We start from the raw sequence: 26,500 nt of genomic DNA, 5'->3' as shown, positions 1-26,500 counted from the left end.
AGCCCTAACAGAAAGTCCATCTAATAATGCCAGAAATAAAGCAATATCATATACCTTATACAGTACAGACAATTTTACTGAACAGAGACTGCCAAAGGCATGACACTCCCCGTCTGGTAACCCAAGGTTACCACATTAAGACCTCTTCGTTGTGAGTAATAAAATTAGTTCTGTAACAGGTCTGAAGAAGAGTTTAGGCTCATTTTGTTTGCACAATTTGACTTCCACCTTTCTGACTTTCCCGTCTTCACTAGGAAAAACCTTGGTTATGAGTCCCATAGGCCATTCATTTCTTTTTGACTGAGAGTCCTTGACAAGAACAAGATTGCCAACTTCCATGTTGGCTTTACTGGAATGCCACTTATTCCTAGTCTGTAAAGTTGAGATGTATTGTTTCCTCCACTGACACTTGTACAAGTCTTTAGAATCAAACTCACCAGCAGGAGCTGTAATTGCATTGAACTTTTGCGTGAGTAGAGTAGAAGGGGTAAGCAAAGGAGGGTCATCTGGATCTCTGGATCTAGCAGTTCATAAGTGCCTTTCTTGTGAGTGTCCAGTAAAGGTTTATAGAAGAAGGTTGGCCCTGTGAGCCATGTGGTGTCTTTAAGGAGTGGTGCTGGTACAGCTCTTGTAGCATGATCTGCTGGGTTGTGATCAATCGGTACATAGCGCCACTGAGTAGGTTTTGATGACTTTCTAATCCTATGGACTCTGTAATGCACATACACATAGAATCTCCTAGACTCATTGTAAATGTAGCCCAGCACTACTTTGCTATCTGTATGAAATTCTGTGTCATCAAGTGTCATATCTATTTCTGTCACAATGAGCTCAGCTAGTTCTACTGCCAGAATGGCAGCACAAAGCTCCAGCCTCGGTATGGTAGGCTCAGGAGATGGTGCCAGTTTTGCCTTTCCCATCACAAACCCAATATGTGTCTGGCCCTTAATGTCAATCGTTTTGAGGTAGGCAACTGCAGCAATTGCTTTCACTGAGGCATCACAAAATACACACAGCTCTTTAGACTTGACCTCTGCAATAGGCACGTGTGCATACGGCCTAGGAACGTGTAGGTCGGATAACGCTACCAGGGAGTCTCTCCACTTTACCCACAATGTCTCCTTCTCTGGGGAAAGTGGGTAGTCCCAATCGCATGTATCTGCAGTCAAGTCTCTGAGCAGCATCTTACCTTGAATGGTCACGGGAGCTGCAAACCCAAGCGGGTCGTAGATGCTGTTGATCGTAGATAGGACACCGCGTCATGTGAATGGTTTTGGCTTTTGATCCACCTGAAAGGTAAAGGTGTCGTCGTTGAGGTCCCAGTTGAGTCCTAGGCTGTGCTGCAAGGGTATTGTGGCCGTTGCCAAGTCTAGATCCTTCAGGTCATTGGCGTGATCTTGAGTGGGAAAGGCTTTCATGACAGCCTTGCTGTTTGAAGCTATCTTATGGAGTTTGAGGTTCGAACAAGCAAGCATACTTTGGGTTCTTTTGAGTAGGCCGATTGCTGCATCTGGTGATGGAAGTGATTTCAGGCCATCGTCCACATAAAAGTCTCTTTCTACAAACTGCCTGACATCTTGTCCATATTCTTCTTCACCTTCTCGGGCAGACCTTTTGAGTCCATAGGTGGCGACTGCAGGAGATGGGCTGTTGCCAAAAACATGTACTTTCATTCGGTATTCCATTATGTCTTTGGTTTGGTCGTTGTCTTTAAACCAGAAGAATCTCAAGAAGTTCCTATGTTCTTCTTTCACTAGAAAACAATGAAACATCTGCTGTATGTCGGCAACAATGGAAATTAATCCTTTACGGAACCTAATGAGCACTCCTAATAGTGTGTTATTGAGGTCTGGTCCGGTCATGAGAACATCATTGAGGGAGACTCCTTCATACTGTGAACTGGAGTCAAATACTACCCGGATCTGTCCTGGCTTCTTAGGGTGGTAGACGCCAAAGATTGGCAGGTACCAGTGTTCCTCCTTTTCTCTTAGAGGTGGAGCAACTTCCGCATGACCGTTTCCAAATATCTTCCCCATGAATGTGAAGAACTGTTCACTCATATCTGGCCTTCTTAGAAGGTTGCGTCTGAGTGAGAAAAAGCGCTTCAGTGCTTGATCTCTGTTGTCGGGGAGATGGTGTCTCTGAGTTTTGAAAGGAAGTGGTGCCACCCAATTGTTTGCTTCATCTTTGAGAAAGCCTTGTTCCATTATGTTCAAGAAGGCTTTGTCTTCAATAGAGGGGGCGATTTTGTGGTCATCTTTTGTCCTCTGGAACACTGTGCATCCTAAGTGGTCTCTGTCTTCGTCACAGAAATGGGTCCCGATTTCCGTAGAGTCAGAGTATGAAATACTGTTATGTGTGTCTCTTATAAGGAACCTGTTAGGACAAGGCTGGAAAAAGGATGGACGTCCATTTTCCAGTGTATTAGTGCAATAGGAATTTACCGTGGATGGTTTGTGGACATTTCTTAGGCAGACGTCACCTACAATGACCCATCCTAGGTCTAGTTTCTGTGCAAATGGAGAATTGTGAGGGCCATTTACCTGTTTTCTGACCTTGTGGACTCTTATGATGTCCCTTCCAAGCAGAAGCACTATTTGAGCCTTAGGATCTAAGGCAGGGATGAGATGGGCCATGGTTTTCAAGTGCTTATGTGGTAATGCTGCTTCAGGCGTTGGAATCTCCTCTCTGTTGTTCGGAATTTGATTACATTCTATCAGTTTAGGTAGAGGCAAGGATGTTTCACCATCCATGGATTCTATTTGAAAACCAGTAGCTCTTCTTCCGGCTTCTTCAGTCACGCCTGTGCAAGTCTTAAAGGGGTTGTCCCGCGGCAGCAAGTGGGTCTATACACTTCTGTATGGCCATATTAATGCACTTTGTAATGTACATTGTGCATTAATTATGAGCCATACAGAAGTTATAAAAAGTTTTTCACTTACCTGTTCCGCTGCTGGCGTCCTCGTCTCCATGGTTGCCGTCTAATTTTCGCCGTCTAAAATGGTCGAATGGCCAAATTAGACGCGCTTGCGCAGTCCGGGTCTTCTTATCTTCTCAATGGGGCTCCGTGTAGCTCCGTGTAGCTCCGCCCCGTCACGTGCCGATTCCAGCCAATCAGGAGGCTGGAATCGGCAATGGACCGCACAGAAGAGCTGCGGTCCACGGAGGGAGCAGACCCCGGCGGCTATCTTCAACCGGTAAGTATAGAAGTCACCGGAGCGCGGGGATTCAGGTAAGCGCTGAGCGTTTTTTTTTTAAAGTCTCTGCATCGGGGTTGTCTCGCGCCGAACGGGGGGGGGGGGGGGGGGTTGAAAAAAAAAAACGTTTCGGCGCGGGACAACCCCTTTAAGTGAATATGGAGAGCTATGTCCTTCAATGTTGAAGATGTCGAAGAAAGTAGAGCTGGCAAGGGACCTGTTGCTTTGATCGTCAAGAATGGTATACAACCTTACAGCCATTTCTTTGTGTCCAATTGGATAAACTTTAACAAGACAAATCTTAGAGCAGGATTTACCTCTGAGGCCCTCTCCACAGACTTGGGTACACTGGGGTGACACTTCAGGAAGTACTGTGACTTTCTCCTCCCCGCCATGCTCTGTAGCCTGGTCTGAAGGCGTGAGAGTCCATGGGGCGGGCTCGGGATGTAAGGCCGTGGTATGCTCCTTACTATGACATTCTGAACACTCGATGTTTGCTGTACAGTCCTTCGCCCTATGAGATGTTGAGGCACAACACTTGTAGCAAATTTGGTTTTCCTTGAAAACAGCTTTCCGGTCCTTAAGAGGTTTTTCCCTGAATCCTCTACATTTCTGCAATGGGTGAGGCTTCTTATGTAGAGGGCAGTCTTTGCAAGGGTCTCTTGTTGAGGGATGCACAGCAGATATGCTGGTTTTGTGTACTGCAACAGGTGTAGCTTTCGGGTTACGAAGTGAAGCAGGTTTGTTAGTTCTGGTGTAAGCGGTTTCAAATGTTGAGAAGTCAAAACTTGGGTCGTTCCTAGTCTTTGATTGTTGGCGTATGAAATCCACAAAAAAGGAGAATGGAGGGAATGAGACGTTGTGGTGTTGTTTGTACTTGGAGCCTTGAGTAATCCACTTTTCTTGTAGACTGTAAGGTAATTTCTGTACAATGGGGTTGACAGCACGTGCTGTGTCTAAAAATGCGAGACCTTGCAAGTCTCCCTCACCTTTAGCAACTTTGAGTTCCATCAGCAGGTCACTTAATTCTCTCAGCTTCTGAAATCCTTTATTGGGAATCTTAGGAAAATCCCCAATCCTTTTGAAGAGTGCATTTTATACCACTTCTGGTGAGCCATAACACTCCTCCAGTCTTTCCCATATCATTTTTAGTCCTCTGCTTGCGTAGTTAATGTTGATGTCTCTAATTCGCTTTGCATGTTCTGCTGACTCGTTGCCTAACCATTTGACTAGGAGGTCAACTTCTTCACTTACAGACAGGTCGAGATCTTTTGTCATATTTCTGAATGACGAACGCCATGCTCTATAGCCTTCAGGTCTGTCATTAAACTTTGTGAGTCCTTTAGTTATTAGCTCACATCGTGCAAAGAATTTGACGAGGTCTGTCATACCTTGATCTCTGCGTGGTAGATCTGAAGGTAAGTTGCTTTGTGGAGGTCCTATTGAGTTACAGCGATTCTTTGACATGCTGCTATGATAATAGTCACAGTCTAAAGGTTCATTCTTATTGGTGGCGACCGTGGTACTCCAAACATTTGTTGGTTTAAGCTTAGGTTGTACTGAGGGCCGATTGAATATCAAACTGCTATCTAATTTGATGTTGGGCATTTGGTGTGCTGAGGTCACTTGCTGTGTTACCGGTTGCTGGCGGAGCTCTTTTTGGAGGTTTGACGCCTCTCCCGGATCTGAGCACGAGTCGTCACCCGACTTAGCATGTAGCTGAACATAGTCTGAAGTACGCTGGAGATTGTCTTGGTGACCAGAACTGCGCCTAGACATGTTGCTGAATCTTTCACCTGCGTAGATGGCTGCTTCTTCCAAAGCCTCTGCTTCGGCCACAGCAGCTGCAGCTTCTTTCTCTACTGATAGTTTTTCCAGTGCTGCTTCCATGCGTGCTTTCTCTACTTTTAATTGCCTTTCTTGCTCAGCATAATGCACTCGCATTTTGTCGGCTTCCGCTTTTGCACGAGCAATGGCGACTGTAGAGCTACTCACTGACCCTTTTGAGCTTCTGGAGCTAGCTGTGATGTGAGACCTTGTCTCATACAGTCCAGTCTCTAACGTTGACATGGTGACGCTCCGGACCAGCTTACGTGCTTACCGCTGTAGTGGGCGTCCTGTAACAGTATCTCTGCGTATAGCACAAAACGTGGTTTGGTATCCTGCTGTCTAGACTGTTGGTGCCCTGTGTCCAGCCTGTGAGAAGTCCCTGTTTCTCTATCCAGCCTGCGAAGGGGCCGTCGTTTTACTGTTCTGTCCTCCCTATGAGTGGAGCATAAGTAGACAGGCAGATAACCTTCCCTGCAACCCAATGACAATGGAGCAATGTCCGCTTTCAACTTTATTGCAAGGTAGAGGTAAAACTGTAGAACAAAGAAAATAATGCACTTAGGAATGTACACTGACATAGCAGGACATAGGATACATTACATACATGTGAAAAGACAGGCAGCATGTAATACAGCCATGAGAGATGATAACCCTAGGACACATGCTCTGCTATCTGAATAACACACACAAGACTAGAAACTATAGAAGTGGTATAATCATGGAACTGGAAACATATATACACAGGATGCTAAGAGTAGGACATCAGGTAGAAGTTATCACATACCGACGATGCCGCTGTGAGCCTGGATAATAAAGGTTTCCAGAGGGTCTCTAGAGCAGTCCAGACATGGAGGGAATGTGCCAGAAAATGGCTACTGTGGGCTGAGCTGATGATGTCACTGAGGTCATGGGTAAAAGGTACAGCATCCCTCAGAGGACAAAATAGACTGAGGCTCAGTATATAAATGCCCACTAGATGGAGCCCTAACAGAAAGTCCATCTAATAATGCCAGAAATAAAGCAATATCATATACCTTATACAGTACAGACAATTTTACTGAACAGAGACTGCCAAAGGCATGACAGTTACCATTGATGTTTAAGTCAGCTGTTAGCAGGATTGTTCCTTTTATAATCATTTAGAATTTTGTAAAAAAACACATACAGCGTATGCTTCACTTCATAAAACGTGCAAATTTTGATAACATAAGTCTACTATATAAGTGCTAATTAGTATTGCTTGCTTTATTGTATTAGGCCATGGAGTAAAAAAATTATTGTATTAGGCCATGGAGTTGTATACTTTTGTTTAATCTTAAGGCCTTAGTCACACGGGCATTTTTTGCCGCGATTTGCGGATCGCATGACTGATGCGCATCCACAAATCGCGTGACCAGGGCCGAAAAATAGCCCGAATTGGCTCAGCGCTGAGCCAATCAGGGGCAGCTCTCACTCACACCCACTACAGGCCGGCCGCGCTGAACTCCGTCTGCCGGGACAAGGTGAGTATATATATATTTTTTATTTTTACACATTTCTGGATGAATTGCAGGGAAGGGCTTATATATTTAAGCCCTTCCCGACAATTCATCCCTCGATCGCCGGCAGCCCATTGCTTTCAATGGAGCCGGCTATATTGCCGGCTCCATTGAATTCAATGGGCAAACATCGTTCTTCTCTGCCACAGCTGTTACAGCTGTGGCAGAGAAGAATGATTTGTCTTCTATATGTTCTTAATGGGGTCGGCGCTGCTGCCGCCGGCCCCATTGAGCGTATATAGAGAAGAGAACAGGAATCGCAGATCGCAGATAGGTGCGATCTGCGATTTCTGTTCTATAATTTATCGGACGAGCGCATAAAAAGCACTCATGTGTCCGATACCATTGCAAAGCAATGGTTTTAAAAAATCGCCGGACGCATGCACATGCGCAAATCACGCGAAAAAAACGCCCGTCTGACTAAGGCCTCAAAATAATGTCTGGTTATTGGTATTTTTAGATAATACTTAAAGGGATCCTGTCATTACAAAAAAAAAATATACTCACCTATTCCTCCCCAGGCAGTCTACTTACCTCATCTTTTCCCCGCCAATCTTTTTCTGTCTCCTGCAGTCCCAGGGGGTCACCTCCAGCTGGCTGATTCTTCTGCTTCTTGTGATGAAGCGTCCATTCACAGGCATTCTTCTTCCAGTCCGGCAATGTACATTACGTCACTAGTGACATAGCGTTCACAGCCTAACAGGGAGTGCCGTGCTTTTGAAGAGACTGCACATGTGCGCTGTCTCTGCAATAGATCAGCATTCCTTCCTAGCCAGTGTACGCTACGTCACAATGACATAGCGTACATTGCCGGGCAGGAAAAAGAATGCCTGTGAATCGACGCTTCATAACAAGAAGAAGAGGATCCAGACAGCTGGAGGTGATGTGATGCAGGGAATGGAGAAGATCAGCAAAAAGAAGATGCTGTGAGTAGACTGCCTGGGGAGGAATAGGTGAGTATGGAATTTTTTTAATGACAAAACCCCTGTAAAGTATGCCTAACTTTTTAGGTGACTTTTCAGAATAAGCTGCCATGTTTGTACATGAGGAATAACAATTTACCTGGCGATTACATGACTTGATATATGTAATTTTTCACCAGATTTCCCACTCTGCATACTTTATTTCTAAACTTCAATCTTCCATGGCCTGGTGCATGGAGACAAGCTGCTATGTTGTCTCTATTATACTGTACATATAGTGTGTCAGTATGTATTTATGTCTCTGTAGCACACCCTCATACGTAACAGCATCAGGACAGTGTATAGCAGTACTAAACAATATAGGTATGATTTTAGTAGCTGTGAGACAGTAAACACTATTATTTCCAGCTATAAGTCTGTGTGAGTCTGCTTCTTTTCCCCTCCAGCAGCTTCCTCATCCCCTTGCTCTCCCCATATCCTTCTATGGTCAGCATGAGATAACACACACCCCCACTTCCTGGGATCTGTTTTTTTCTCAGTGTCTCTGTTACTAGAGACAGACTACACTTCAAGGGATTTTCCAGAGAGAAAACTACTGATGACCTATCCTAAGGATAGATCATCAATAGTTGATCGGCTGGGGTCCATCGCTCAGGATCCCGACTGATCAGCTGAGTGGGCGCATGCTGTCAGCACTGCAAATACACAGAGGTTGGAGTCGAAGAAGTGGAAGTCTCTGAAATGACCTCTATGTAGTTCTATATCCTGAGGATAGGTCATCAATAGTATTTTCCCTGGAAAACCCCTTTAACAAGCAGTGAACAGCCAGTTAGAAGAAAGTAAGACCTCTAATGGCCAGCAATTTAGAGTGATTTTTCAGCATGGAAAGTCAAACTTTTGCTAGTTGTCACATTAGCTAACATAGCCATAGCAAACAACAGAAGCTTAAGAATCATGGAGAATCCGAATAAAAACTTCCATCTTCATTCCAAGTATTAGGGTGGACACCCACCGGCATTTTATTCTCTCTTGTGCTGCGAGAGCAAGTTAAAATATTTGCCTCGCAATGCAAGAAAAGTGCTGGAATATCGCCAGTGTATTCAATGGGACCAGCGGCATCAGCGCTAGCCCCATTGAAAACATAGGGAGAATACCGCGGACTTCTGCCACAGCTGTCACAGCTGTGACAGCTGTGGCAGGAGTTTCCTTCCCCGCAGGGATGAAGAAATCCTCTGCCACAGCTGTGACAGTTATGGCAGAAGTGCAGCATGCTATCCCATTGCTTTCAATGAGGTCGGTGCTGCTGCCGACCCAATTGAAAGCAGTGGTTTGTGGCAACCCCCGCAATATGATTTTCTGGGAAGGGCTTGAAATATAAGCCTTTCCCTGAAAATCATCATTAGCTGGCTAAAAAAAACAACAAAAATTTACTGCAGGGAAGCCAGCCCCAGGATGCGTCTGAGCGGCGGAGAGGTGAGTAATTTTTTTTCTGTTTCAAGCGGTCCCCGCAGGATGAAGGAACTGCTGCCACAGCTGTGACAGCTGTGGCAGCTGTGGCAGAAGTCCGCTGTATTCTCCCTATGTTTTCAATGGGGCTAGCGCTGTTGCCGCTGGCCCCATTAAAAACACTGGCGATATTTCAGCGTTTTTCTTGCGCTGCGAGGCGAGTGTTTTCACTTGCTCTCGCAGTGCAAGAGAGAATAGAAACGCCAGTGGGTGTCCACCCTTAAAAGCTTAACAGTTAATCAATCCCCAGGATTAGCAATGCATTTTGGAAAAAGACTTCCTTCCTCATGGTTTGTAATTACCTGAATTTACATTTTTTAAATACACCCGTAATAAGTCACATGTTAAAAATGGACCAATCACAAAGCATGATTCTTGGAGCATGTTTTATAAAGAGAAACTATTTAAAAGTTGTACATATAGTCTAGTCATAATCTTCAGATAGCACCCAAGCAGTATTTATAATTATTAGTTATAAATTACCCCTGGTAAAACACTATGCAAAGACCATAATGATTATGTGTATTATCAACCAATAGTAAAGCTGGAATTATGAACAAATTCCGAATACAAAATTAATCACTCTGAAGGAAAACAGACAGCACATCCAAAATGAAACAAATATAGGTGCATGTTTCTTTAAAGTGGTTGAGAGCAAATAGCAAACATATACATAGTGTAACAGCACACTAATAGCACCATGAAGTATGTCAATCGTGAATACATGAAATTGAACTACAAAACTGATAAACATAGCAAGTAATTAATTGGCATTCCAAGCACACATCTTAATCAACTTGAGAGAGCCCATCTGATGGGGACCTCATCAGACAGGATCCTAACAGTCACACAGCGGGGAGCCGGGAGAGGTGAGTATTATTTTTACACAGGGGCAGTTCATTTTAAATAAAAGGGCCATCTTAGGAAACACCTTTAAGGGTTTTACTAAACTTGGCCACATCCATAAATAGCTGCTAAGAATTCTTTATACGCACTAACTTTGAGGTCATGACTGGACAGTTACTTTAATAATACATTTTAGGATTTTCCATCCAAGAAAAAAAAAATCCAATAGAGTTTTATTTAAGTCAGCGTAATATTTTTGAAACACCTTAGGAGCAATCCCTTCAAAAATAATCTTGCTGAAAAATCTTGTAGTTTATAAATAAAAGTTCCCATTATTTTCAATTAATTTCAAAGTTTTGAAATAGCTTTGGGTATAAATTGCCAGATGTCTGTTAAAATATAACCGCAGTTTTTATGGAACTTCTCTATCGTGTTAAAATACCCTTAAGTTGCTTTGAGGCTGACTGGTGGATTTTAGTCATGCTCAGTGCACATTTTTCTCTGGGCAAATGTTTTAAATAAGTAGCATCCCTTTGGAGGAATGTAATATTTTCTTATGAGAAGGCAATGGCAGAACTGTAATGAAATAGCATATGCACACATTTATCATATTCCTAAGTGCTGTTAACTTGAAAAATGCTGGAAGATTAGTGTGTATGACAGGCATTCTGTGCAGAGAACTAATTCTTAGTCTTGTCCCGGAATACTCTGTTCACAGACATCATTTAAATACATATTTGTAAACAACAGATTCTGATTTATCATATTTCAGCACAAGCACCACTCTTACTAAAGCCTCATTTTTCTTATTCTTTTCAGGATCTTATCCCAGACTCTCCCTGAGCTTCAAGTTGAAAAGAAATATTGGATACTTTATACTTCAGACCTATATGCCGTCCATTTTGATTACTATATTATCCTGGGTATCTTTTTGGATCAACTATGATGCATCAGCAGCAAGAGTTGCCCTTGGTATGATATCATTGTGAATAAAAGCATTTTGTGTTCATGTGCGTAAAAGCAGTCCTTGAACTCCAAGGTGATTTTAAATTAAAACATTAAACCTTATACAGTGTTGAGACCTTATAAGAAGTTTCAGTAAAAAAAACAACATATAAAGTAATGGTAGATATACGGTATACTTATGGGTGATACTTTGCACTTTTTCATTATATTTAATAGTATAGTGGTAAATGAAGTAACATAAGTTGCTTTATTCTGCAAGTTGACAAGTTAGGTATCATACTGATAACAGGTTACCTCCTTTCTATATAAACCCTACATCGATATCATAAAACAGGGTTGGGTACCATATATAGATATCCCAGCAAGGATTATTAGTGCCTGTAAAGGTTGGATATTAAGTAGAGATGAGCGAGCACCCAAATGTTCGAGTCGTCGTTATTTGAGTCGAGGTTTTCGTAAAATTCGAGAGCTCTATTCGAGTAATGAACTCCATTGACTACAATGGGAGACTTGAGCATTTTTGTATGTGGGACGCCAGGTGCCGAGCCTTTTTTTTTTCCTAGGTTCGTCTCTCCCTCTCCTGCCTGTCAGACAAAAAATTTGAGAATGACGCGCTCTGAGTCGCGGTGGGGAGGGGCCAAAACAGGCACGTCACAGCGGGGAGGAGCCAAAAACTTGGGCGGGGTCGAACACGGCTTGATGCTCGTTTGAGTAACGAGCACCATCGAGTACGCTAATACTCGAACAAGCATCAAGCTCGGCAGAGTATGTCGCATAAAGAAATACTGGCAGCATACCCAGATGCAATGAAAACTGAAGATTTTTATTCTCCCATCACCACACAGAACAGTGACGTTCCGGCTGAAGAGCCTTCCTCGGCGGGTATGCTGCCAGTATTTCTTTATGCGATTGACTATACTTTTGGAGGTGTTGGTTTGAAGCCTCCCTCTGGCGACTGCATAAAGGTCTGGCCCTAAATAGGGCAGAAGATTGAGTTTGCTGCTGATACTTCTTCTTGTTGCTCGGCAGAGTATGCTCACTCAACTCTAATATTAAGGTATGGGCTTATGCACATAGGAGGTGAACGAAGCTTTTGTGGCATACGTGGAATCTATATGCACTGTATGTTTCTGTCTAAAAGCAGAGCATATCCTTTCCTTTGGGAAAAATCATCTTGCTTTGCTTTATTGGGATAGCAACTATGGTGAGCACTATACAGATCAAAGAGAAACCGAAAATATGACCACGTGAAACCCACGTATATCATTAATAATATGAACATCCACATTTTGACAGTCAATGTAATGTCCGGTCAGCCTGGAAATGTCTGTGCAGGGTAAATGAGACATTATTTATATGACATTTATAATGTTTACTTATTAAGGCTAAATACTGAATACAAGAAGATTTTTCAAATTTCATGTAAACCCTAAATATATACGCATGGGTGCCTGTTGGCTGTCTGATGTGAGTTGTGCCCGAGTCCCTTGCATATGGCTGAATATGACTAAACATATGATTCTTATTTGCAAATCTAATACTGTCACAAAAAAGCTAAATCAAAGTACATAAAATCAGAAATCTATTCATCTATTCACAGCTGCCACATTTTATCAGTTCGTGGAGCAAAAAGAATGATGGCAGGAAAATGAAAATGAAACTACAGGAAATACAACTCAAATGTTTTTTGGCACACTAATAAACCTATGCATGTGCTCCATTGGTAGCACAAAGAATATCCAGCCTGCTCTCAATTTCTTACCACATTCTTTCCAACATACCCACTGTTATAATAGCAATGGTATCACAGAGGTGGGCTTACAAATTTGGGAGATCATTTATTGGAGTTGCAAATACATAGTCCTTCACTGTTGCATCCAAACCAGAGACCTGGAAAGGTGTTATGGAGGGAATGCCGAACATCCATACTCCAATTTGTGGGAGCCTCATCTGGCTAGAAGATTATGTTAGGTTGCAAATCAGCTACTTAAGGATATATGAATTGTTCCAACATGTCAAGGTTTACAGGGCCAGTTTATGTAAATTTAACAATACAAAAAAATCCTGTCTTTCATTATACCACACTAAATTTTTCGCTGTAGACTTGGGTATTTTCAGCTCCCCATATCAGCATGTTATACCGACTACATTTCCTAGAGATTAGCTAACGTGCTCGTTTAGGACAATTACTTGATCGAGCATCGCTTTTTTCGAGTAACTGCCTACTCGGACGAAAAAATTCGGGGGGTGCCGTGGGGCAGGGGGCGGCGGGGTGTGGCGGAGTGTAGCAGGGGGGAACAGGGGGGAGCTCTCTCTGTGTCTCTTTCCCCCTTCCACCCCCCCTATTTGTGCGCGCTGTTACAGTTACCATTTTGCTTAATGCAACCATGGTGCTATATGTGCAAAAATTTCAACATGAGACAAAAGTTATAAGACAAAAGGCCTTATTTATCAAAAATATCTAGCAGTAAAAAAGTTTTTCTTGTCCAGTACATAGAGGTGTTATCTACTACTGCTACAGATGCAGCCAAGTTTAACTTGACCGTTATAACTTTCTGCAAAAAGTTATCTTATCATGAGTCATTGAGTAATTAATTATTAGATTAGATTAACACAACAAAAGCCATTGTCAAGCAATTGAAAGGGTAAACAAACTAATGTAGATTCCTCTCTAGGCCGCCTGCACACGGACAGGTTCAGATTTCGCATGCAGAATTACGCAGCAGAGTCTGACCCTGTGCCTGGCCAGCGTCCGTGTGGAAGTCTTTTTGCTGTACTGCTGATGATCCACACAGCGAGCCCTCAGACATACGCGGTACAGATTGTTGTTTTTTTTTAAATCACAGCTTTTCCCACGTCATCGATAGGCAACAACACAGAATCCGCGACCTTTCCCCAATGTAAATGTGCAAGGGCCACGGATCAGACGGCTTCCATTGACTTCAATGGAAGTCGTCCATGCTGAGTTCTCACAGAATTACAGCATGCTGCGATTTCTTCTCCGTGAGCAGAAAATCGCAATCGGTTTCCGCTCGTGGACATGAAAATGTGATTTGCTATAGCATGCTATGGGCTGTATTTGCTACGGAATCCGGAGGCGGACGCCCGCTTCGGTTTCTGCAATGCAAAATCAAGTTAAATTTGGCTACATCTATATGTGTAGGTGGGGGCAATAGTTTTGATCTGTACCTCCCTTTTCTCTGTATTCTAGTTTCTATAAACACACAAATGTTGAGGTCTTTGGAGATTCAGGGTGTGTGAAGAATACAATGTGCAGGATGGGGGCTATTTTAAACCGGTTATAGTTCCCTACTATTTACTCCTAAAACTAACTTTAACTAATATTTCCAGACTTTACTATAAGATGGAAAGATACTAGACCTAAAGGCATATTAACAACTAAAATATGGATGGGAAAGCTATCTTTATAGTACAGGATACATAACAAATTCACAATCCAAGTCAAATATATTATACACAACTACTATATCTATATTTTGCTCAAATACCAGCAGTTTAAATGTGGATCTGTCTTTGAGCAAAGGCTTGTATTTAATTTTCTCAACCTCTGAACCATGTCAATGATTTATATAGAAAGTACTAGGTCACTTTCAACCTTGAGCTAGAATCATTGATATATTTAATACTTATAGCTGAGTCTGGTCATTTCCTACAGATCCAAGTTTCTGCAGCAGTAATATTTGAAATTCTGTTTTCTCACTGTGCCGAATGAACTAAATTAGAACTTCCCAACATGTGACAGATTGATTGGGAAAAACAGAGCAATAAAAGCTAACAAAATGCCAGTGCTTGGCAAAATCATTTACATTTTCCGTGACAACTTTACAATGGAAGTAACTCTACAATAAATAAAACCAACATTAGCAAAATGCAATGCTATATTGTCTGAATGTCAACAATCCCAGTCAGTAGTATCTGTCATTTTACTGCCTAACATGAATAAGTGGATGTTTGCATTGCAGATTAATGTGTCGCTTCATTAATATTTTTATGAAAATTCATAAATTTTGAGCTTATAATTTGCAATGTTCACTCTATAGTAAAGATTTGTATCAGTATAACCCAGAGCAGTATAGAATAGATACAACACAACCTACAGCAGCGTTAAAAAAGAAATAGAACTTCATATAAACTATATTCACCACGTGTTATTATATTGCTTGCTGTGACAAGTTACAGCGGTACAGAATGTATTTTGAAGCCAAGGTATTGTAGTCAGTAAGAAATGGTGCACATAAGAAAGATCAAGTTTAAATAGTTACAAAATATACTACAGTGTCCAAAAGATGTTTTATTCTTGTTTATGCAGCATAATTTTGTGCAGTTTTTGAATGTTTCTTTGGATCTATGAATCCAGTGAACAACAGACGAAAGAGGGCCTTTGCGGAAGAATAGTATATGGGTCATTGCGGGTCAGCAGATGATTTGTGAAGAGTAGGTGATCATCATAGAGTTCCTCCGGCAAAATCTTCACCGATGTCAAAGGCAAATGAACCATAGAGGCAGATCAAGAAATTGATTTGGGGTTTTGGATAGAGAGGGCTCAGACCTGGATGTGTTCTATCCCCTTTGATTTTAAGTGTCAAGAATCTGCATAGCATTAACTTCTGTAGAAGGACTACATTACTAGCAAGCAAGAAGATGGGAAATTGTTCTAAGGGTGATGGAAAGAGCACCAAGGTTGAATAAAAACAGTTCTAGTATTCCTTTTTCCTGGGTAGCAAAGTCTATCAACATATTGGGGTGGATAATTTCATTTCCAGTCCCTTTCTCTCATGAGTACACTTCTGACAGGTATGCCATTTTCACTGGTATATCACAATTCTGGTAGCCCCCTGCAGAAATCACTCCTAGAATCAAAAAAAGCAACTTGTACATTATCTACATAAGGTTTTAACTTATTTTCTTGTAACAGCATCTGAATCTGTGATATTTTAGGTTAGGGCTACATGGGAACTTTGGCCATGACGCATGTCATGCGCTGAAAGATTGCAGTATTGCTGTGCAACATTGAAACCTAATATAGTGAATGCAGTCATGTTGCAAGTTGCAAGTTGCCGTATCCATGATCCATCGATCACAAAGAGATCCAGCAAGTTCAGATTTCTTGTGATTGGCCAGGCAACTTTCGAGTCACAGCACAACTGCATCCACTTTCATTTAGTTTGTGATGAGATGGAAATACTGTGATTTCTAGCTGCATGAGATGAGTCACAACCAAAGTTTCCATGTAGTCCTAGCCTTGATTGAAGATTCCTGTTCTCCATACATAAAAATATAGCAGTTGGCTTTAGCAATGCAAAATTCCTACCGTTTGTTGAAATGGGATAATATATATAATTGACAATTGATATTATTTTAAAACTATGCAAATGATTGTGATTGGTAATTACTAGGGATGAGCGAGTATACTCGCTAAGGCACTACTCGCTCGAGTAATGTGCCTTAGCCGAGTATCTCCCCGCTCGTCCCGAAAGATTCGGGTGCCGCCGCGGGGCGGGGAGCTGCGGGGGAGAGCAGGGAGGAACGGAGGGGAGATCTCTCTCTCCCTCTCTCCCGCCCGCTCTGCCCCGCTCCCCGCCGCAACTCACCTGTCAGCTGCGGCGGCCCCCGAATCTTTATGGACGAGTGGGGAGATACTCGGCTAAGGCACATTACTCGAACGAGTAGTGCCTTAGCGAGTATACTCGCTCATCTCTAGTAATTACCAGAACATCAACAATGCATTTCAAGATCTTTGACAACCAGTTTTTAGACAACAGTTTCTATATTTCTTCCAAATGATATTGCTAAATTTCCAAACAACAAAGATTCCACAAGCTATCAATGTGTCATCCCTGATTCACATGCATCCAGGACGATTCATCTTAACCTGTAATTGATTTAATTGAATTTAAAGCAGTTTACAGCTAATGGACAAATATGTCACTTGGTCCTAAAAGGGTTAAATACATTTATATTTTAAATGTTTTTTTTTAAATTTAAACATTGATGAGCTATCCTCAGGATAGTTCATTAATATCTGATTGGCGAGGGTCTGCCATTCAGGACCCCATGAGTCAGCTAATTAAAGAGGCCGCAGCCTTTCAATTCTGTAACTTCACATTCATCATCCGTCACATGGGTCTGAGCTACAGTACCAAGTACAGGTATATGATTTTCATAGCTCTAAGCTTGGTATGCAGTGAAATGACAGCAGTGCTCACTTGAGCAACATAGTCACTTCAGAGAGCTGATTGGTGTATATTCTTTATACATTTTAACTATGTTAATAATTATAACACATTCTCATTTCTCTTTCAGGTATAACTACTGTACTGACTATGACAACTATTAACACTCATCTCCGAGAGACATTGCCTAAAATCCCTTATGTGAAAGCCATCGACATGTACTTGATGGGATGTTTTGTATTTGTGTTTTTGGCCTTGCTTGAATATGCGTTTGTCAACTACATCTTTTTTGGAAGAGGTCCACAAATGCAAAAGAAGCTTGCAGAGAAGACAGCCAAGGCAAATAATGACCGCGCCAAATTTGAAAGCAACCGGGTAAAACTTTTCTTTACTGGATTTACATTAAAATGCACACATTTACATTAATGTTGTGGTTGGTAACTAAGACAGAGCTCACAAAAACTACGCTTAACAAGATTAATAATTTCTTAAATTAGAAATGTGACATTTAATGTGAAATTTATTTTTTAGCTAATGTGTACTTACACATGATAGACAAAGGTTGGCTGAACCAGCTCATTTAGGCATGATTTGGTGACAATCTAATGTGTACTCAACTCTTTTCTGATAGATGTCAGGGAAAAGGAGGGCAAACCTGTTAGATTCTTGGAAAATGTCTTCAAGCATGCAGTAATTGAATAATGAAATTGACCTACTGTACGTACAGTACATGTCTTCTCAATAGGAGATAGGGGAATAAGCACTGTCATATGCTTCTGGCTTATCTCCTTTGACAATAAAACTTTTGAAAGATTTGGACATGCCTTACCCTTTCTTCCTTCAACATCTGCTATCGGGGATGAGTGGGGACATTTCCATATACACGATGGTTGGCTGGTCACACAGTTTCAGCTGATGTTCATCTATTGAGTATGGCCACTGTAAGCCTTTAGCCCCTAACAGACAAAATCCTACTGTAGGGTAAACTTTTAGGGGACCATGGCTAAAAAGCTACTCTTTCTTTGGACTTATAAAGTTAATAGCAACATATCATTAAGACATTCCAAAGATATTTATAAAATATTTGTTTAAAAAAATGTAAACTAGTACAAGAAGTAAGAAGAAAGGCCTCATGTCCATGGGCAGGTCAGATTCTGCATGTGGGAGCCTGTAGCGCGCCGCCACACATGTGCAGTACAGTTTTTATTTAATCTACTGCTTTCCCGCAGAATCCGTGGCTCATCCACAATTGAATTGCGGATGGGCCACAGATTCAACGGCTTCCATTGATTTCAATAGAAGCCGTCCGTGCAGGAACCGCAGCAAAATGAAGCATGCTGCGATTTGCTTTCTGGACCAAAAGGGCCACAAAACAAATCTGCAAGCTTTAATTCAGCTGTGGACGCCTATGTTTTTCCATGGGTGGCTTGAACGGTGGAAATTTACATTTGCCCGTGGACATTGGACCCAAAGTATTATACTCCAAAATAGTTATACAGACAACTATAGGGGTGAGTTTTTGTTTACAGATTTCCTAACAGAACATAATAGAAATGCAGAGGCAAATATGGATAAAAAATGAATGACATATGGATGTAATATCTTTTAAAACTCGTCTGTAATACGGATCTGTATTAAGGACATGTTTTTATATGCTTGTCTGAAACTAGCCTTAGGCTCTATATTGATTATCGTTAGGCCCCATTGTGTTGTGTTTTCATTGCTTTCCTATGGTAAATACAGCGTAGTGTACAACATTATTTTTACTATAAAAACAAAAACTGAAGCCTGACCAAACCTGAAGGACAGATTAGAAGTCCATAAAATCTGTCAGGATCCATCATGGCTGTCAATGCTCCATTAATAACCAAAGTCATCATACGTGTGCAAAGAAAGTCACAGAACTCCATAGAGGCTTTATAGTAAGTACAGTCTACAAGAATAGCATATCTTTCCATCAGAGTACTCAGCGGATGCAGCAAACGTAGTCACCAATGTACCTGCATTGACTCATAAATTGTACTGCCATCTTCATGAATAGCAGTGGCATATAGTCTAAAAGCGTCTCAAAAACGTAATGATATGAAATCTCTTTCAATGCACTTTTTAAAGAAGCACGTCCTGTAATAAATCGGAACACTTACATTTTGCAGGAGTAAACAAAATCACCAGTTCAGTGAAATTTCAATTTAGTCAATACAATCAATGCTCTCATGCAGCTCGCCATGTGTGCCTGGTTCCATCATTTAAAAATAATATTGTTCAAACATCTATTTAATCAGTTCCGGTCTGATAAGCAGGAGAAATAGTGTATACTTTATGCCTGGCATATTCAGGTCTTATAATTTTGTCAGCATTGTAAACTCAGCAGCTAAACACAGGATCTGAATGGCATGCTCAGTGAACAGAAATAAACAGTGAATAATAATTATGCGTGGCTGTCTGATCCTGGTTTCCCTCAAATAGTTCTAAAAGGAATGAGCACAGGTACACAACAAATATGCATCTTTACATTAAATTCATTATTGAAATAAATACAAACATCGGTTTTCCACAGAGCCTATACTACAACATTAATGATACTTCTAGTGTCTAAATATCGAAATTTAAGATATTTCCTTTTGATGAGTTTATAAAGTACGTAATTAGAGATGAGCGAGCATACTTGCTAAGGACAATTGCTCAATCGAGCATTGTCTTTAGCAAGTATCTCCCCGCTTGGCAGAGAAGGTTTGGCTGCCGGCGCGGGTGAGAGGTGAGTTGCGGCCATGAGCAGGGGGAAGCGGGGGGGAGAGAGGGAGAGAGAGATCTCCCCTCCTTTCCTCCCCGCTCTCCTCCGCCGCTCCCCGCCCGCCGCCGGCAGCCAAATCTTTGCTCCCGAGCGGGCAGGTACTTGCTAAGGGCAATGCTCGATAGAGCAATTGCTCTTAGCGAGTATACTCGCTCATCTCTATTCATAATCCATTCCACAATGCAGCCCAGACATTGAGCAAGGCTTATCAATATTATCATTTATATTGTAGCCTTCTCAATCCAGTCTTAAAAAGCACCCACATACTATAACCTGATTTATAGTAGACTTATATAGTAGGTTAGTGGCAACTGAGAAGAACATTAGTAAGTGGAATATTCTTACTTTATGACTAGTGCAGTTCCAACCAATGTATCTTTTTTCAACCTTTTTAGCCCAATTTTTTTGAAGAAATATCTAAAAAAAAAAAAGACACAACTTCCTTGTCCATGCCATCATTTTGTTATTGGTGTGTTTCAGGGAACTTTTGAGGGAGGCTTTCAGTAAGTTCCAGATCTCCATTGCAAATAAGAGAGATGGAACAATACCTCTGCAGATCCACCTATTGCAAGTCAATGTTAGACTCGGGCTTGGCTTTCAATTTCCAGTTATTGTTACAAGCTTGTATATGGAGTCTAACATTAACTTGCAGAAATACTGCCTTCCAATAGGTGGCACTGCAGAGATATTGTTCCATCTCCCTTATTTGCATATTACCTAGAAGAGCATGAATGGCCTTATAAGTCACCTCACTCACCCACCTTCTAGGTGCTCTCTCTAAGGGGAAAAGATAGCATTCCAGATCTCCATTGGACATTGGTCAGCAAATACTAGTCTAGTTGCTATAGAATCATAGAATGGTAGAGTGGAAGGGACCTCCAGGGTCATCGGGTCCAACCCCTGCTCAATGCAGGATCACTAAATAATCCCAAACATGTCTATCCAGCCTCTGTTATGCTATGACAGAGCATTTATCTTATTTGAATATATAAAACACCCTTCTAGCCTGAACCAAGACTGTAGAGAAGGACATTTTGTTCTCTTTACTTGATCTATTCTGAATCACTGCTCAATTTTGGAGTAAATAAATAAACTATTCTCTTAATAATGTCCGTTAATTTACGCACTGATAAGCAAGTCTCATTTTTTTCATATTCAGATTTTATTTCCCATTACTTATTTAGCCCCAACACCACTGTGCACAGAGTCTCTTCACATCCCTTCCTCATCTCAAGCACACAAATACAAACTAGGGCCTATTTTATAGGAAGCCAATAGTATGTATTTTGAAATATGGATGCAAACTGAAGTACCCAGAGTAAACAGGCAAACATAGGGTGAACATGGAAACTACATTCAGATATTGCCATTGCTCTATTCATTTCCCTACAATTTATCACCGGTTCTGTGTAAATCCTATCTTTTAGAACAGAAGGGAAAACTTTAGAATAAAAAAGACCTGCCTGAAAGTCCTTATATAAAATCTATATATAGCAAACCAATGAAAATATTTAATAGTGAAAACAAATAACTCTCTATACGCAGTCGGCAGCATTGCTGGACCGTAAAAATTTAGTGCATGTAGTATAATTTGTTTATGCGCCCATGAACTGAGTCTGCAAATAAAAGGCATTTTACCAAGGAAGGTATTTTTTTTTTCTCTGAGGCTAATATTTATTAGCTTACAATACTGAATTAAGGAAGACCAGTCACAAACTACAAATACAGATACATTAACCCTTTCCAATCCACTGTCTGACCTCTGAAGACATTATGATTTAAGGCTGTACAGCTCCGACGTTGGAAGACATCCATCGGGGTTCTTTTACTATATATTGCCAGCCTCTCTGCTGTCGGAGCCTATCCAACGTATCACCTCATGCAGTACTGGCTTCAGCCAGCATATAGTGCCGTTGTATAATGGCAGAAAAAGAGTAAGCCCCCTAGGAAAACCAGGATACAAATTGGATTGGAAAGGGTTAAGGGGTATGGATGTTGTTGATAAGATATACCATAATATTATAATAGACAGGGAGTCTGACATCCAGCATCCCTACTGATCCAGGGAACAAAGAAACAGAGGTCCCTTCAGTAGATCAAGTGAATGGACTTACGTTTTTTTCAGACAAGCATATTTTAAAAATCCTGTGCGCTAAACGCGGAAAATAGAACCCATTGTTTTTAATGGATTTATTCTCATTTCTTTATTTTGCATGCAAGAAAATAGGTCCTGCACTATGTAGTGCACATTTGCACACACAGAGGTCTATGGCAGGTGCGCAAATGCACACATATTTGTATTGCTAAAACATTGAGCATACCTGCGAACACTGGCACCTCATTTGGCTTAGTAGCCATTTAAATCTGGGCGAAGTGATTCCCCTGCCCATGTGAACTAGTGGTGTCTGTGCAAATAGGGACAGTATTCATGCAGGCATGCGCGCAAAGTACACTTATTCTTTGTGCAAAAAAGTTGCGCAGGAGCAAGCATATTTTTCAATACACCCTTATATTGTAATTTCCTGAACAGTGGGCGCTCAGGAGTGATGCTGTGCTGAGAAATTCAGTGAAAGATCACTTGGCTAGTGTATTAATTCTTAGGATCGGTGGGAGTCCTAGCAGTTAGAGCCCCATGGATGAGTAAGTGATGGCATATCCTAGAAATATGCCATCACTTTCCTAATTGGTAAAACCCATTAAGATGACCTAGTGTTGCGTAGCATATCTACTTCATTAAATCATCTGGATTGTATAAATAACTTAATATGTTTTTTTTTAGGTGGATGCACATGGAAATATACTGCTTACAACACTTGAAATCCATAACGAAGTCACAGGCAATGAAATTACAACAAGTGTCACTGATGTTAGAAATTCAACAACATCTTTCGATAACTCAGGGATTCAATACAGAAAACAGAGTGTTACTCGTGATGGGTTTGGGCGCCGCGCAATGGACAGAACTGCTCCTCATGGCAAAAAGAACCATCTAAGAAGAAGATCTTCACAGTTAAAAATTAAAATCCCAGATCTAACTGATGTAAATGCCATAGACAGATGGTCAAGAATGATATTTCCCATCACATTTTCTCTCTTTAACCTAATCTACTGGTTATACTATGTTAACTGATGGACTATGCTTATGATGTTGTTCCATAGTAGTTAACTGTATGCAGTGAAGCAGGAAAGAATTCACTACCATACGCTCTGTTGATATGAATGTATGTGCACGCACAACTCAACGTTCACACACGTTCATATGAGATGAGGAAATATATTCTGTGGCAAAGGACATAATAAGGGACAGATCATTTTTCAGCTTTGAACAATGCAGATCTTCTTTGAAAGACGGACATACCTTTTGAACTACTGCTTGAGATACGCTTTTTGTGATTTCTGATACGATACTTCAAGAATGGGATTACAACTACCATATGTTTTTCTATTTACTTTAGGTTAATCGATGACCATGGTTTTTGACACAGCTGTACTCTGTTTTATTTACCAATGTTGCATACGCCAGACCTTTTTTTCAACCTGTCTTCTTTAGCATTTTCTCTTATGTTTAGAGAAGTTCCATTTATTCGACTTCGTCAATTACTGGTTCTTGGTCACCTACCATGATCACACCTCAAAATTGTATTATGGCACATAATGTAATACATGTCAACATTATCTGGGAATCCATCTTAATGCACTGACCTTAAACCCATTGCTGGATTCCTATTTATATATACTAAACGTTATACAGAGCAGTATATTTTTTCTACTTTGATAGACTGTAATTAAACCTTGGCATAACATGACATTCATTTCAGCCCTACTTTATAAAACACAGTGGAGGTCATTTATGAAACAACGTTTATGAAGCACATTTTTAAGCAGCGTGGTGCCTATTTTGAATAGCTATGTGTATGTTGTTCTGAACCCCATTTTTAATATCTCCATGATCCTGAGCTTTAGAAACATTGCATTGTGGGTAAATTCCCTCAATGCAATGATGATAAATAATTTCTTTCTGGTCTCAAATCTTTGCAATAATGACGAACAATATATAAGAGGTCAGAAAGAATGTTGATAAAATATACAGTTACCGTAATATCTGGGTTGTGATGGTGCTGCTCTTATTAGGACTTAATGATGCCCAAAACATTCTGGATGTATCTTCTTCCCAAAAACCAATTCCCTAATTTTGAAATGCTTTTGTGCTATTATGTTAATACTGTATTTACTGTAATTAACATGTAAATATAATTCAGATTGAATTAACTGAAGCCAGTTGTCCCTACAAAATGACCTTGGTCTTCTCATTCTTTTTATTTCCGTGTTTTAGTGAATTTCAACTAGTAAGATCAGAGCTAAGCGCAGCGCAGTCTATCATGTAGTACTATTTTTACCTTCATTGACCTGGAATCTTCCTCGATTCCATAAACTATCACCTATACTGACTACAGAAAACCACCTGCAGCCTAAAGTTCAAGAGACGTAGGCACAATATCAGATGGTGGGTGACATGGTTATTATAGAAATGGCTGCCTTCTAGATATTAGATGTTTCTCATATCAATGGGGGTTACAACCAGACCATCTGCATGTAAATACAAATGGAGATACCAAAAAATATTGCTTAATATTTTTATACTGGGTTATTGTGTTTTTAAACTGTTTTTACAAGACATCTTTCAATAAAATTGGCACATTAACTATGGGGGGTTGAGAAAAGGATCGGGTTTTCTGAGATGGTATTAAGGAGGGTATGGGAATGATGTGGTGCTGTGACTATTCCTAATTTGGTGTGATAGGCAGTCCAGTGTTTTTGATTGATAACTTTTTTGGCACATACTCTTCTGTAGTCCGGTGAGGAATGCTTGATTTATAAATGACCGTCTCCCCATCAAAAAGTGGTGGTGTTCACAAATCTTTTTAAACCTACTCGTAAAACCAAATTTTTGAACACAATAATGTTGACATGAACAGTGAGTGCCAACAGGGGCTCACATTATATTTGCCCAGTATATTTTAGAATGAATTGCATCCACTTTGTTGAAACACTGGAAACAGAAGAATCTCAGGATATTTGCTGTGTGACATCTTAATGTGTTTTATTTCAAAGTACACTCACCCCTTTAAGCATTATTATTACACTGCATGGAAACTGAAGATATATTTACATAGAATGCATATATACATATAATTTATCAATGTATTTTACGTTGTGCTTGCTATTGTGACAGCATGCCTTGTCATATTTTTTGTCTAACATTCTAGACGTAAACTCCAAATGCAATGCTAGCACAATTAGTTAATATACCCTTTACTTTATGCATATTTCAGTATTAAGGGAACCATCCAGTATGTAGCATGGTACAATCACATATGCTTTATAGCACAATATATCGACTTTAAGAATTACCAATTTGTTTTTTTCTATTCAAAAGCAAATAAGAAAAAAAACAAACATTCTTCACATTTATTTCAAACTATTCATATTCAATCACAAAAAAAGTCTACATTTTTTTAGACTGACGATTAAGCTGCATCAATTTCTGAAACGTTACTATTATTTCCTTTTTATCTAATCTTGCTATTTCTAAAATGAAGATAATATATATTTTTTCTAAGCCACATTTATATCACTTACATCCAATACAATTAGTGCTCTCTGTTGTAAAGGTGACAAGAGATTTTATGTTTATCTAATTTAGATTTGGCGGCTAAATGTTTTCTCATTATGTTTTTTATAATACATTTTAAAAGGTGTGTTCCAACTTGACACAAGCTCTAACTTAGATTAGTAGTATTTAATGGCTTAAAATGTAGATTTTCTGCTTTTTTATGCTCTGAAAGATGAAGCAGTGTACTTTTTTATGCCATCTATTTTTCATACCACAATAAGTACATTTTAGTTAAGCTACAAGGCCATATGTAGAATACCGTTTGCTCGTACACTTCCAATTTTATTGACATGCAGCTTTTTTTCCCTCGTGGATTCCATATGAATGTTTGAGAAAAAAATCATAACATCTTATTACGAACCCCTAGAGACTATATAAGGCTGTAAAGGATCTCCATACACATTGCCATCTGAATGAGACATTAGTCTTTTTCATTTATTTCATATGAATTTTTAAAAATTGAGTGAATTTGGTTCCTAGGTAAAATATATTTCAATTGTTGAACAAAGGCACAAATATTACAGAGGATCACTGCATATATCATTGTCATAGAGTATAATTAAAGGCAGGAAATACATTTTAGTATATTAACAAGTGTGTGCCTTAAGCACAATGGATCCTTATGTGCATTTTTTTGTGTGCAGTCTTCCTGGAATTGTTTTTTTTTTCCACTTTTCACTTGCCTTCAGTTTCTAGAATAGAAAGTAACTATCTGCAATCTACAATTGCCAGTCATATTAACTGTCATGAGGCTATGCTCTGTCATCCAGATGATAGTTTATCCTTCGTTCAGACAGAAGAACCCTCCTCTTCCTGTGCATCTCTGCGTAGAGACATGGTTCATAGAATTAATGCATGTAGAGTGTTCAATATCATCTGGTAACAGTGACCAAATGTTTTCTTGTTAGTTAGGAATGTGACAAGTAAAAGTGTTAAGGCTCATTTACATGCAATGATTATCACTCAAAATTAGTTCAAATGAGCGAAAATGAGCGATAATTGTTACATGTAAATGCTGCCATTGTGCACTTTTTG

At 40.3% G+C, this 26,500-nt stretch overlaps 1 protein-coding gene across 1 annotated transcript in view; it reads left to right on the top strand.

The window, feature by feature from the left end:
* The window catches only part of GABRB3 (gamma-aminobutyric acid type A receptor subunit beta3), a 169,822-nt gene extending 146,901 nt beyond the window's left edge, over nt 1-22,921 (top strand). The window contains exons 7-9 of the mRNA XM_066579271.1: nt 10,660-10,812; nt 17,131-17,375; nt 22,571-22,921. Coding sequence (XP_066435368.1) covers nt 10,660-10,812; nt 17,131-17,375; nt 22,571-22,921 — 749 coding nt within the window. The remainder of the gene's footprint in view (nt 1-10,659; nt 10,813-17,130; nt 17,376-22,570) is intronic.
* The last annotated feature ends 3,579 nt before the right edge of the window (nt 22,922-26,500 follow it).

The sequence above is a fragment of the Eleutherodactylus coqui genome, chromosome 1 (genome assembly GCF_035609145.1).
Source record: "Eleutherodactylus coqui strain aEleCoq1 chromosome 1, aEleCoq1.hap1, whole genome shotgun sequence".
NCBI lineage: Eukaryota > Metazoa > Chordata > Amphibia > Anura > Eleutherodactylidae > Eleutherodactylus > Eleutherodactylus coqui.
Note: the sequence above shows the minus strand (reverse complement) of the source record. Positions and strands in the feature narration are given on the sequence as shown.